Source organism: Echeneis naucrates, chromosome 13 (genome assembly GCF_900963305.1).
Source record: "Echeneis naucrates chromosome 13, fEcheNa1.1, whole genome shotgun sequence".
Taxonomy (NCBI): Eukaryota; Metazoa; Chordata; class Actinopteri; order Carangiformes; family Echeneidae; genus Echeneis; species Echeneis naucrates.
Window position 1 is genome coordinate 12,444,394 of NC_042523.1, and position 14,744 is coordinate 12,459,137.

A 14,744-nucleotide genomic window follows, 5' to 3' on the forward strand; every position below is an offset into this window, starting at 1 on the left:
AAGACAAAACAATGCTGCACTTGCCAACTGTGTGGAAGGGTGACCTCATTATAAAACCTCCATACTGCAGAGCCTCATCATCCTGGGCCTACATGCTCATATTCTCACCATCACTCTCAAGATTTTGAACTGAAGATACAGACGATTTGTTGCATTGCACCAGCTCCGTGTGTTACTCAGATTCAATCAGATGTGAACAGATGCCTTTATTTAGAGGAAAGACATTTTTTGTAGTGAATCAAACAACCTCTAAGCGTTGGGCTCAGTGGTCTCTGTACCTCCCCTGTTCCCTCAGTGGAGACAAGGCGGGGGTGCATTTATTGTGAGTGCGTCCACTCAGAGGCACCTAGCCTGTTTATTTCTTTCTTTATTGAGGTTGATGTGGTGAGCGAGCCCAAAGCAAGACCTGGAGACAAAAAAGGGGAGAACAGGTGGGCTGGTGTTGTGGAGTGAACGTCCTTTCTTTGCCTGTGAATTTGTATAATTTGTTTTTTCTGTATGTTTGAGTGAGAATTGTTATATATTTTAATGTTTGTTTGTATATGTCTTTGACTGTTTTGCAATGACCTCTGCTTTCTCTTGTACTGTTGCCATTTATTTTTATTTTTATATATATACTTTTGTTATGTTTGTTTGTTTGTTTAATCAGGAGATTTCCTCATAACTGTTACTATTACTATTGCAATGTAAGTATTGTTTCATTATTTTAATGAATTTTCATTTGGCAACTTAAGAGGCATGTTGTGCACTACTAAAAAAAAAATTAATTATAAATCTTTATGCATATACATATATACAGGTTACATGTATATATACGTGTATGTATGTACCATGATTGTAAAATATGAATGTCTGCAAATCTAAATGGGATATTTTTGTCAATGAAGAACAAGATGTTACTAAGGTTTAGTTTTAAAAATGAATATTTTTCTAAAGGAACAAAAAAACTATATGAAATTCAAAGAACTTGCCCTGTCCCTAGACATGAAGCACGATGTCACCGCCTCTATAAATGTGTATTTATGTTTTATAAACAATATAAAGCACTATCCAGTTACATTAAATGTATGTTTAAAGTGATGATGTTACAGAAGGTTGTGGTAACACCTTTGTTTATTTGTTTTTTCTCTGTGAGGTCTGTCCCAAAGCTACTGACACCTAATGCCACTTGATATTTAGTAGATGAAAAATGAGGGGGGAAAAGATTGAATGTCTATACACATTAAATGTTGTATTCAGACTACAACATGATGAATGAACTGTTTCATTAAAAGTCTAAGAATTTCATACCCACAGTGCATTCCTGTCCAGTATAAACTCAAAACAATTGTTATTTGTGTTTTGAAGGATAACTTACAACTTTCACTTGATATAAACATTATCATGGTAAAGGTTTTCCATTCTTGTACTCAAGCAAAAGCTGCATTTAAAAAAAATATTGTGAGCATATTTGCTGGATAAGAAGCTTTATTTAAAAAAAAAAAAAAAAAAAAAGTCCATTCAATGTGACGGCTAGATTAATAGTATTCATGCTTTTTCAATTGTGGCTCTTGGTGGTCAGGAAGTGGGAAGACCTCTTTTTTTTTGTTGAGTAAGGACTGTGTTCATACAGATGTTGGAGATGCCTTTTGATTTTTCTCCAAATGCAAATGTGATGGAGTGAGAATAAGCATAAAACATCCTTAATAGTTCTCATGTATATAATTTTTGTGGTGCTACTTATACTATACTATAATGATGAGGCAGTTTTTCCTTGTATGGTGGAAGGTGACGCGATGCTGTTGCAAGAAGCTCCAGCCAAATGGAAAAGGCTGCTTGTCTCATTAAGACATTTTATTCTGGAAAAAGCCAATAACAGTGAATTTCCCACGCAGCTAAAGCTCTGAGAGCCCAGTAATTACTCTGTGATTTCATCATAGTTTAATACCAACTGCCTGTTACATCTTTAAATATGCTAAACAGATCTCAGTGGGGCCTTGTACTGTACCTACACTCCACACAAATGCCCCTGAACACAACACAACATATTAGATTAATTATTTCATCTAATCCCTTTGCCTGGGAATTAATCGAAGTTATCTGAAATTGCTTTGAATTGTTTTTTTCACAGAAGGTTATAATCTAGATGAGTAGATAATGAATTGGAAAATGTTACAAACAAGGAAATGGAGATATATTGAGCTACCAGTTATAAGACTGAGAAACTGCCTGCACCTACCTGTACTGTACAATGGCTATGTCAGCACTAAGTGAACAAGAGCTTACCTATTTTTCTATAAGGTGAATGTTGCTGTGTATTTTATATTTTCCCACAAGTCCCATATATGATCTGAGTTGATATTTTCCCTGGTATGACATGCAATACTTATTATCCTCTTGGATAAACATAATGTAGCAAATCACACAGTGCTCAAACTGACTGCTACTATATGTCAAGTGTGATGATGTATTGCTTTAATGATCACTTTTTGTTACAATACTAAAAGTTATCCTTAACATTTAGCTTTCAGTCACTCTCCAAAAGTTGTATTAAAATGTATCTTTTTTTTTTTTTTTAGTTATTAATGACTAACAAGATTCCTCTGACAAAAAGTAATTGCTTTTACTACAAACATTCCTTTTATCAATCTGTTTCATTAGTATTTGAAAAAAATAAACACATTATATTTGTTTTTCTGGGAGCAAAGATTTCATTTGGAAACAATCGTATGCATGTGACAGTCAAGCAGTGAACAGCCTAACGACAATTGTTCTGAATGTAAAAAAGTGTCAAAGTTGAATGGCACATGCCATTTATAATCATAACTAGCTCATGAAGGTGCTCAGATATGAAAAATGTCTATTTTTTCAGCGTATAAAGTTGAATATAATTTACTGTTTTTCTGCAATTCACTATTAAGTACTTTTTACTTGTTTTTATAACCTCATTTTCATTTGTTTTTACTCTTGAAGAGGACCAAAGTGTAAGACTTAAAATGGACTGTGTTGCTTTCACAGTTACTGCTTCAGATTGTCTCTGTAAATATTTCAGCTTCTGGCCCTTCTTGGTGTCCTATAAACGTTATTTTTTTCTGGTCTCTTGACTACAAAAGCTGGCTGAGTTGTCTCCTATAATGATACTTTGAGCAAATGCTATTAATTTCCAATTTGTGAAGAAATTATATAAATAAACAACATAATCTACGGCGCATAAACCTTGTTTTTAAATCCTTGATTTTCACTGAACACTTCAACCTCTCCATTTTTAAATATTCTTACTTTTAAAAGATATAATCTTAGTTGCTTGAAGGCAGGAGCTGAACATTGTTTAGCATTGTTTAGAAAATGTGTTCCTTGAGTCCAGAAATTTGTAAAAAAAAAAAAAAATAATAATAAATGCCCTGGATCATGATGATGTTTTCAAATACCTTAAAAATATACAGCCTATAACAGAGAAAAGCACAATTTATATTATGGAAACAAGGAAGATTTCATATCTTTGTTTAGTATAATAAATGTATGTAATAAAATATATGACAAAGAAAAAAATTACATTCACAAAATTATAATAATGACAATTATCATTAGAAATAAAGTTAATCATTCCAAATCGAAACACTCACAGGGGCAATGAATGCATTTGATTAGATAATAATAATAATAATAATAACAACAGGCAACAGTCAGTGGGGTTTGGAGGCCCTTTGGGCCCAAGTATAATCTATATTTACCTAATAAGCCTTCCAAAAAAAAAACCCCAAAAAAACAAAAAAACTTGGAACTCAATACATGGTTATTTGAATATTTCCTGAAAAATCAACCAGTTTTCTAGAGTTGAAATGACCAGTATATTAATTACTTTGCAGATGATATTTAATTTGTTATTTGAGAGACTTGGTTTTTCTATTGGTGCATAGCCATAAATGTTCTTTTACCACCCACCTTTTAATTTTACTTCAGTCTCCATCACTTCTTTTCTTTACTGTTTGGTCACTTCACTGCAGCCCTCCGACAGCCCCGATAAAGTTCTCATGGGACATTTATAGCTCCTTGTAATGTGAACAGAATGATAGTTGAAACTTGAGGAATGACAGGTAAGTAAACAACTAGACCTATTATTGTATGGGTGTTAGCAATTACATAAAGGTACTTCAAATATAAAATGGATTAATTCACATTTAAAAGAAAATCTTATCAAATGTAAATATTTTTCAATTGTCCAAGCCCATATTTAAGATTAACTATCTCTGGACTTTGTACTATATTTGTTGGACAAAACATTTGTATATTTGTAGCTGTATATACCTTTAAACGGAATAATCGTCAGGAAGCAAATACTTTTCTGGATATTTACCTGATAATGAAAAACCTGATGATATAGTTACACACTCCCCCTGTTTTCCGTTTAAATCAATTAGTCATCTACAGAACAAACCCAAAAGCTGCATACAGTGCTATGAAGTGGTCAACATGGCAGACTCTGGGCTTCAGTCCTAATGCAGGGCCCGGTCTGTGTCTCTCTCTAGTGTCCAAAACGTAAACAACACTGAGCTTTTATTTGTTATTTGTTTGGCTTTTGGTTTTTGTTTTTTCGTGACGTTTGACGGAAGTTGCGTCACGGAAGCAGAATCTTACCGACTGTTGTAAACATGGCGTCCGTGACAACAGGTGAGAGCATAAAGGCCCGGTTAGCCGGCCTCAACACTTGGTCACATATAAATTATTTATGTATTTTTCTGTTAGATTTGGTCACTTGGTGGATTCGGGTCACTAACTCGAGTGTGCACGGTCGGTTCAGTCCACGGTGGATGCCGCCAGTGGCCGACAGGGCCGTTTCATTCACGGCCGTATCTGCGACTCGGACACTGCTAGTGCTGGATGCTAACACAAACGGTCCGAACACATCGCTGCCGTGAACTGCTAAAAACAATTTGTCCAGGGAAAACTATTTACTCAGTTGCCGAGTACTTCATTATTTGGATTGGTTAAATTAGCTGCTTCGCCTTCTTGTGCTCACATGGACCATTCAGCACTGTGTCTATATCACATTTTTCATTTAGCTTCACATCCAGTTCATACAGTTAAACACCTAATGAGGTTTTATTGTGTTAAATTAAGGCTGAAACCCGCGATTCGTTTCACTGTCACAGATTTGATAAGCTGGCACTAAAGCGTGTTAAACCTTTTATCTTAAAAATTACTAGCTTGATTATTAAACTTGGATCCTTATTAGTTCAATATTATACTAATCAATGCGGGAGTTAACAATGTCTGTGTAAGAGTTAGTCGATTAGTTTTCTGTCAAAAACATGATCGAGCACTAGTTGGTCAGTCATTTAATCGATCAATTAAGTCGTTTGTCAGTTCAAGTAAAAAATGCTGTTTTCTGCCTCTCAAGTATTAAGGCTTCCTGATTTTATCTTTGTTGCTGACATTGAAAATCCATGAGACTAAACCACATCTGAACCCATCGAGTTAGTCACTGACACTGGGAGGGACATGCTCTCATGCTCTCATTTTGTCACCTTATAAATGTTGTCCCGCTGTAACTGTGAGCCCATCAGTAAGAGTCTGAGCATGTAGGCCAGAGCCATTGTTTTGGCAGCTGTTGTGCTGCATCTGTGTGTGTGATACTTCAGCTACAAGACGTTTCATAATTGGTGTTATAAATAACCTGCGGCTGGCCATGGTCATGATCTGTGAGATGTCAGCATGCTGCTGTCCCCTCAGGTTTACATTTCCTTCTGCATTCTTGTGCCAGGACTCTGCGCTACAGTGCAGACTGACTGAGAACTATCAACGACACTATAGCTTCTTTTTTACTCTTACTATGATAACAATTGCTGTGTAAATTATTAACTGATCAGTGAATCAGAAAGTAGATTAATGATTTTGCTCCATAGATGTGTAACATAAAATATAGGGGGGAGATTGTAGGTTGTTGCATTTTGTACATCTCACACTGAGATCACCAGTGCCACAGTCACTGAAACTGTGATTTACTTTTTAAACTTTACTCAATCCTCCACCAGACACAAATCTTATTTTTTCCTTAGGAAAAAGGTGGTGGCTACAAGCCATCAATTTTCTGCACTAACTGGTCTCTGCTGGTCACAAGCATGCTGCTGTCTTGTCTTCCTCTGCCTCCTCTGGTGATTACATCACCACCTTCCTCACTTTCCTCTGGCTAAACCACAACTTTCTTACTGAGAGCAGTGTGTCAAAATTTCTGACCAGTAGCTGTCCTGTCACAGATACACTTGACCCCATTCCCAAAAGCCTCCTTGAAGCCATGTCTTCCCCACCATTGAGCTAACAGACCTTGATAAATACTTCACTGGCTTTGGGAGCTTTTCCAGTTGTTGTCAAACTGGCTCTGGTGACCTCTTGCCTCAAAAATGCCTAATTGACCCCAGTTAAAACAAAAAGCTGTATCACAAATCCCACCCCTGTTTAGATGGGCTTAAACAAAGGGTTTTTTTTTAGGCTTTTTTGTTTGTGACTGAAGACCTAAGGGTATCCAGAGCTGCAGCTCAGCCCTCAGTTCTGATCCTGGACCTTTCAACTGCCTGTGGGAACTCTCCGACGTTGGCATTTTGGGCAAAGCCCTTTCTTTGTTTAAATCCCACATTCTATCTTATATATTCCTTTTCTTACTATGTTGCATCAGAAACTCGGTCATGCTGCTTTGCTCTTGAAATTTCTTTATTGTGTTATTATTGACGTGTGCTCCCTCCCTTTTTTTTCTCTTAAGCCACTTCAGAGTGGATTCAGTTTTTTAAGGATGCAGGGATTCCAGCCGGGCTTGCTGTCACTTATGCAGTCTCCTTTGTGGACAACAGGTAACGGAAAACCCCTATTTCACAGGCCTGCTCTAGTACACTGATATGAAAACCTAACAAAGAATTTTGCTTTCTCAAAATAGGAATTTTGAAGGTATTCACAATCTCCTATTTGGTGCGGACAGTAATAGTAATTATAAAATGCTTTTGTAAATTGGACTTGAAAACTTTAAATTCAATTTAAATACTGAATGAACTGTTATCAATAATTTCAACTATATTTCCCTGACTTTTCATTTGAGTCTAATATTTGAATGAATTTGTTTGAATCAAGTGCTGAATTTTTTATGAATCAAGTGATAAATTGCAGTTTAGGTGGCATTAAAGTCATTTCTTCTGGTGAACCCTACAGACACTTTGCCTCCATCATATGCCCTTTATGATCTCCCTCACATTTGATTTCTGATTTTTATTTATTTATTTTTTTTTTGTGTGTGTGTTTTTTTGTGTCGGCAGAATCCAGAAGAACATGTTGATGGACCTCAGTAAAGACATCATGATGGACCTTGGGATTACAGTGATTGGTGATATCATTGCCATTCTTAAACATGCCAAGCAGGTGTACAGGCAGGTGAGATGGCACTTTTCATGTTTTCATGTAATCAAATTTAGGTATTAAAAATATAAATAAAAATAAATCAGTGTTGAGATTGCAGTGATAATTATTTTACAGGGAAGGCTGAAGGTTTAACTATGAACCCCTGATCCAAAAAGAATAAGTAGCAATAAATATCAGATGACAATATTGTTTTACCTGCTTATGTGCAATGAACAACTGCAAATTTATTTCATCTCCAGGACATGTGCAAAATGGCCACAGAAGCCATCTCCTCAGGACAGACAAGTGTTCAAGCTGAGCTCAGAAGAACCGCCAATACTCGTAAGGATCATATAACGTATAGCGAAACTGTTAAAATTAGTGTTTGGACTTCTAAAAATGTTCCAGAATATACATATTGTTCTTAAAACATCTAAAATTTTGACATTTTCAATTAATCCCCAGTATCCCTTGAATAGTAAAAGTCCCACTTTCACCTAACTAAAATGAAGTGGCTCAGATATTTAACTGGTTTTTCATTCAGGCGTTCAGGCCTCTGTTTATTCAACACTTGGTATCTTTCTGTGTAAATTACAATTTCTGTGAGATTTTTCTCAAATTGTGTTGTTGAACATGAAGAAATTTTAAAGGGGAAATATTCCCATCAGAAGATTAAAAATAAAAAACAAAAAAAAATGTTTTTTGGCCCTTGTCACATTCTATGCAAACTTGGAATTTTGGTGCACTTCAGAAAAGTTTCTTTGAAATCCAACTGACCTCTGACCTTGTGTCTGACACAAATGTACGCATGAAGACTTGTATGGGTAACAAGGTGAGTTAAAAATTTTTATTTCCTCAGCTGCCACTCGTATGATTGCCAACGCTCTGAGCCACGACTCACCACCGGCCACTCCTGCCCGTCGACCTGACAACCGCCTCTCGGTCACAGTGTCCAACATGCAAGCAAACAAGAGCAGTAAAGCAGGTACATCAGACACTGTATGCCATCACTCCCCTATTTCCTTACCCTCTGAAACCTGGCTCGTCTTCACCTCTGTTTAGCCCCTAATGTATCCACCACTTTGTCAGTTGTTAGTCAGCCAGCCGATGAGGGGAATGGTTTGCCAGCAGTGAAACGCCGGCGAGTGACAGCTGAGATGGAAGGCAAGTACATCATCAACATGCCCAAAGGCACCACACCTCGTACACGTCGCATCCTGGCCCAGCAGGCCAAGAAAGGTAGGCCTTACCCAGTGGCGCCTCTGACAACTCGCTCAAACGAGGCTGCTTGTCACTACAGCTAATCAGTACTAACATTTTCATTGATCTCTCGCGCTAAAACTGAATTAGATGACCAAAGACTGACACACAGACGCTGTTTTATTTTACTTCTGTCATAATTAAATCTCTTGTCTTACTAACATTACTTACTGCAACAACAATCATTCCCCCTGTCAAGCTGCGCTTGTTTGTTTCCCCTTTGTCTCACCTCAAGTCTGTTATACCCAACCCTAAACTCTTTGATTGCTACCTTTTGCTCCGTGGCATGAATTCTCTGCTACTGGAAAGAGGTGCAACACTGACACTCCTGGAAAAAAAATGTTTACTTTGTGCCAGGTTAGTTTATGTAAATGAAAGTTTATGTTCTTTTATTAGTAATTATTAATTGCATTAAATGCAGTAAATAAGTATGTGTTTTACAACGCTCGCAAATGTCAATTGCGTCCATGGGTTGCTCACATTTATTCCTGAAATGTAGGATTTTTTTCTCCATGGCAACTTAAGTTTGAAGAAATAAAAAATTCTCTATAGTTTTCCATAGTTAAAGCTGTTAAAGTTAGAAACTGTTGCGAACTGGAGCACTCGGCAGCTTTGTTTTAAAACACTGCTTGTAAGTGCATGAGAAGAGCTAATATATTTCTTCATCTTATAATCTTTTGTTTATGATTTATCGAAACGTCACCAAAAAACAGTTGCTTGAATCATTATTTATTATTCTTTTCCTTTAAAAGGTTTGAAACGCACTTCTGTATTTGCAAGACTTGGGGCTGAGTCAAAGGCAGATACAACTACAAGCAATAACAAGGTGAGACCAGTCAGGGTATACACCGTGTTAATGGCAAACTGTGCGTTACACTGTTTTCTGATCTCTTAATGGAATTTTTTTTGCAGCCAACTGGTGTGTTCAGTCGTCTGGACCAAGGGGAAGAAGTGGAGGACAGGCCAAATGAGGGAAAGTTGGCTGGAGACATGGATGTAGACGACCAGGACGACAGTGATGGAGATGGCTCCGTCCTACAGTACGCTGGGGTCCTCAAGAAACCCCCTCCCTTCCAGAAGAAAGAGCCAGTCGCAAAACGTGCCCCAACCACCCTGCGGCGCCTGGGAGGAAAATTCAAACTCCCTCCCTCTGACACTCCCACGTCCTCATCTTCTTCCCCGAATGGCCTCCCTCCTGCCAAGATCAGTGTGCTTCAGAGACTGGGAAAGCTCCCTCCCACGCACTCAAACACGGTGGTGTTGCCCACACCTGCTGACACACAGGACAACAGAGTGACCAGCACCAAGCCCAGAGTCCAGGAGAAGCCAACTGTAGCAAGCTCCAAGGTTAGCAGCAGCACTGGGGCCAGTGGAGCAGAGTCTTTGGGGGCCCGGATGGATGTTAAAGCTGTCAGTGTTTTTAAGAGACTAGGCAATAAAAGAACCTAGCAAAATCTGTAATTATTCAGACTGTTTCTAAACTTCCTTTATAGAGTTTGTAACACCACCTTTTTGCATTTATCATGGCCCCATACAGGATTAACAGGAGTGTTTTTTGTTCAGTCCAAGTGTGTGGACAATTTTAATGCTTAAAGGTTGCTCTTAGACAAAAAAATGTTGCCATTGGAAAATTAAAATTGTTTACTTTTCAAGCTTTTAATTGAAGGACTCGAAGTTCTCTGTTTATTATGTTGTAGTCAGAAAACTATTTATCATGTCTCCATTATACCTGCCATTTGTCATTAATTAGAAAGTATATTTAACTAAATTTGTGAGCTTAGGCATGAGCATGATTTTAAGCAAGCTATCATGATGGCTTTTTGTTTTTTCTTTTTCTTTTTTTTTATGTTAAGCCTGAAACTCCACATGTAAAGATGCTGCTCTCTAAACTACCCTGTTCAGAACCCCCCTCTTGAGTGAATAGCCTTTATTAGTTGAAAAATGTGTTGATATTGCCTGATAGTTAAATATATCCAAATAAGAAATTCAAGTTTAGAATTTAAAACACATTGATAGTTGGACAAGAGACGGGCCATGAGGTGATGGGGAATTTGTTATGTTCTTGTTACCTTCACTTCAGAATTACCTCCAGCATCATGTATTTGTTGATGAAAGGCGTTTGAACTTTCGCCATTTCCCCATGTGACTACACAGAACAACCTCTTTGACACTTGAATTGAGATAAGGCACTGCACCTCCTCCTTCTCTTCTTCTTCTCTGCTCTATAGAGTGCAAGTTCACATATCTGAGCTACAAATGGCCAAGTCAGATTTTCTATCACAGAACTGAACTCTTTCTAAAACCACCTACCTGAAGGCCAAATCGGTAGAATACTGTTTATTTTGAAATGCAATGTATAGATTTGTTAGAGTTGATTTTGGCACAGCACAGAATCCATTCTGTTGCATATTTTTCTATGTGGATGTTCTTGTATCATGTATTTGTGAAGAAACTCAGAGATGCCATCAGGGGGCCACTGTACTGTAGTTCCAGTTCACCCCACCCAGTATGGGTCATTAACATCTGTGTACTGTTTTGGTCTTTCAGACCTACACCAAAACTTTGTTACACTGTAAATATTTTAAAATGTTTAAATCACAATTAAGAATTTTTTGGAAGTAAAGTATGAGAACAAATCACACCACAAATGGTCATGCTTTTTTAAGACATGACAAAAAAATGGATTTGGAGAAAATGCGTTTGGAAAATAATTAAAAGAGTAAAAGGGTCTAAAGGTGGCCATTTTGTTTTTCTTGATGTGAGCTGTGTAAGCTGACCACTCAGTGCTGTAGTTAATGATTGTTTTAGGAGTAGACATGACAGCAAGTTAATACTTCTATTATCCAGGGAGCACTGAGCTGATCATTTGTCAATAAACCTTTTGAACGCTCATTCTCATCATGAAGCTGATGCAAACTTCAGATACCTCACAAGCTTCTGTACTGGTGTGACACTAACCATCTGATTTTTAACAGTGAAAAAGACAAGCCCTGTCATGGAAGGGGAAATCAGCCAGGCCCAGTAGATACAGATGTGGATGCTGATGACAAACCTTTATCTGCATGTTTTACATGTTATGTATAAACCATGGTAAGCATAAATATTTACCTGTTTTTTAAACGTAAGAGCACAAGGTGCTCTCTATTGTTATGTGTATTTGGAAGCAGTACTCAAAATATGACCAAACATATTCACAAATTCGATTATGTTCCCTTTTAAACAGCAGACCCCTGAACGCAACATCCGCCATTTCCAAACAGATCCGATTCTTCAGTTTACAGGCGCTTGGTTGGATTAAAATCAGGGGAGCGTGAAGGCATCAGTGCTTTTTGTCTTTTAGGAACTGCCTGCATACCGATGCCACATGAGGCCAGGCATTATCCTGCATCTGGAGGAACCAGGGCCCACTGCAGCAGCATGAGGTCTGGTATCACTGTCGGTCTCACAGAGGTCCGTGAGGCCCTGGGCCATCACTGACGGATTCAGCGTTGCATTTGTCACCTTCATTTCAACCAAAGCAGGTGAAATGATTGACTATCAATTGTGCTTACTAGATGGGTAAATTGCATCCCTGGCCTTTATACTGTTAGGATTACGTTTAATGTATCTGTTTACACTTTGTAGAACCAACCGTAACAAGCCTGCTGCCAATATCAGACCAATGATCTTTTCGTCCACCATCTTCCAGTCAATCAACAATCAGCCCGCCAGTCTTTTACGACCACCTAACTGTTGTTAGATCATAAACTTATTAGGGAAACATTTACTCAGACCATTTTCACACAGATGTATCTGTTACGGTTTTATTCTGGCTATTATGCAGGTTTAAGGCATTTCTACATGGATTCACTTTTCAGATCCAGAGGCTGTAGTCCTGTTTTCTACGGTTGCTCTTAATGGTCCTCAGTTCAATTTGCGCCTACTAAACCTGTTATAGCTGTTCACTGTGGTTTCAGATGCATAATCAATAATCATCATCAATTTGTAATTCTGTTTGTCTTCATTCCCATTTCGTTTTTACCTATTAGGTCTTTGTATAAATATTTAAATCAAGCAATCAGCTTTCAAACACTGAAGAGCAACATGGACTGCTTAACTTGGCATATAATACACAAGTTTGCTTTTGTTAAACTATTGAGCACCCTTTTGAGCCAAAGCCTACTGAAGTGGAAATGACTGATTACTTCCTTTGCCGGTAGAAGAGCGCTCCGCCTATCATTAAAAAATTCCCATTCTATGATGGCTGTTCACTTCAGCCTGCCTGGTCACTGAAGACCTGTAGTGTATGAATTAGTTCCAACAGAAAGGCAAATTAAACATCCATCCCATAGCTACATAGCTAACATCAGATAGCTCTCCTCTCCAGTAATAACAGCATTGACCATCTTACTGCTGTAACCACGTGAATAATGAACGAAAGACCCGTAGTTATGAGTCGTGAACGAATCACTAATTTCTACACTCAGCCTGCGCAGCTGCCATGAGACAAGTGAACGAGAGACTCAGGACCCGAAGACCATTTTTTATGAGTCGTGAACAAACAGCCATTCCTACAAAGAGAATATGCGGCAGAAAGATCCGTTCTTGAACGAACCTGAGACAGCAAGTCATCTAATTGTAACTGAGTTAATTTCAGATTTTGCTTAGGTAGGAATTGCAGACCCATATATTTGTGGTTTTAGGTAAAATTTCGTAAAAAGGTCTCAAACATAATCCCGTGATACTATTTTCTCAATATTTGTATTTGTTTGCATCGAGAAATTCAACGACAGACATAAAAAAACAGGTGGAAAATGAATATTGGTTTTGATAATCTAGAATTTATTTGATAAGATTTGTTTTACATACATTTGAATTTAGAGTTATATTTCATTGCCACATTGAGCAAAAACCTTTTTGTGAAGGTTTAACAAATTGATCAGTTGAAAAATGAAAACACAAATGAAAATGAAAAATGTGTCCACAACCCCAATAATTCGTTGCAATCCAACTAATAGTAAAATAATTATAAAAAATCAGTTTGTATTACTAACACTACTTAATGAAAAATAAATGAATGCTGTTTTTGGTTTATGTACTTGGAGGCAGTTTCATATTCCATTATTGTTATTGTTTATTTCTTTTATTGATGTTGTATTTTCAATGCGATGGACTTTTACTTGTAACAGTGTAAATAGTGTGAACACTTAATCCCACAGTGGGCAGCAGATTAATCAGAAATAGCATCCAAACTGGGGTTAGGGTAACTGACAGGCTCTCCCTCCTCCTCCCCCATGCCTCTCCCATTACCTCCTTTCCTCACCCCTGTTGTTCGTCTCCATTTTCCCCTGATCATCTGAAGTCATCAGACACTCAGACACATAATGTGATACTTTAGAGAGGATATCATCTGAAGAAAAATATGAATTAGCTGGATAGAGCCTAATATTTTACGGTCTCTAATTACAACCAATGGAAGTGACCTAATTAAAATGTTTTGATACGGACACGTAATTGGCTCATCATTTCAAACAAAGTGGCTATAAAGTGTAGGGGCTTTTCCTTTTACTTGAAGGAATGTTGAAATACACGGTCTGCCACTGTAAACACAAGTGGTCACTGCAGGTCACATTTAATTTAACCGAGAATTTAACCGAGAACGTTAAATGTCACGTGTCAGGTATTTAATGGAATTTGTCGAGAATGTTTTATTTTTTTATTTTATTGTTTGTTTTTGTTTTTGCCATGTAAAATCTGGCCTGCAGCAACGTCTCACGACTTCTCTTTTTTTCCCACAATGCTTTGCGAAAGGGGCTGTCGTGTGAGCTGTCTGTGGTGCTGAAGCTGCGCGTGCCTCGGAGGCTGCAACCATAGAAATCCACCCGAGCATCCCTCCGCCAGCGGAGCAGCGGGAGGAATCGCTTTTTTCCACCGTTGGAAGCGGATGGTCGGCGAATTCATGATGTTTCTTCCAGCTGCTGCAGCCGTAAATCTCTCTTTATAACGACGACCTGCCGGCACGGCTGCTCTCCTCCTGCTTTTAAAGCACAAGCTACCGACCGGAGACGCTCCTGAAGCCGTTTTCTTGGCTGTTTTTCGGGGCTCGTCGTCTCCGGCGCCGCCGCCTGTCCAGCCGTCTCTGCCGC

At 38.1% G+C, this 14,744-nt stretch overlaps 1 protein-coding gene across 1 annotated transcript; it reads left to right on the forward strand.

Moving 5' to 3' along the window:
- Positions 1 to 4,628: 4,628 nt before the first annotated feature.
- c13h19orf47 (chromosome 13 C19orf47 homolog) lies at positions 4,629 to 11,402 on the forward strand. The gene is made up of 8 exons (XM_029517840.1): positions 4,629 to 4,647; positions 6,734 to 6,821; positions 7,278 to 7,392; positions 7,620 to 7,701; positions 8,219 to 8,344; positions 8,449 to 8,598; positions 9,372 to 9,445; positions 9,532 to 11,402. The coding sequence occupies exons 1-8, from the start codon at positions 4,629 to 4,631 to the stop codon at positions 10,066 to 10,068; spliced, it is 1,191 nt and encodes a 396-aa protein (XP_029373700.1). The 3' UTR covers positions 10,069 to 11,402.
- Positions 11,403 to 14,744: the final 3,342 nt, after the last annotated feature.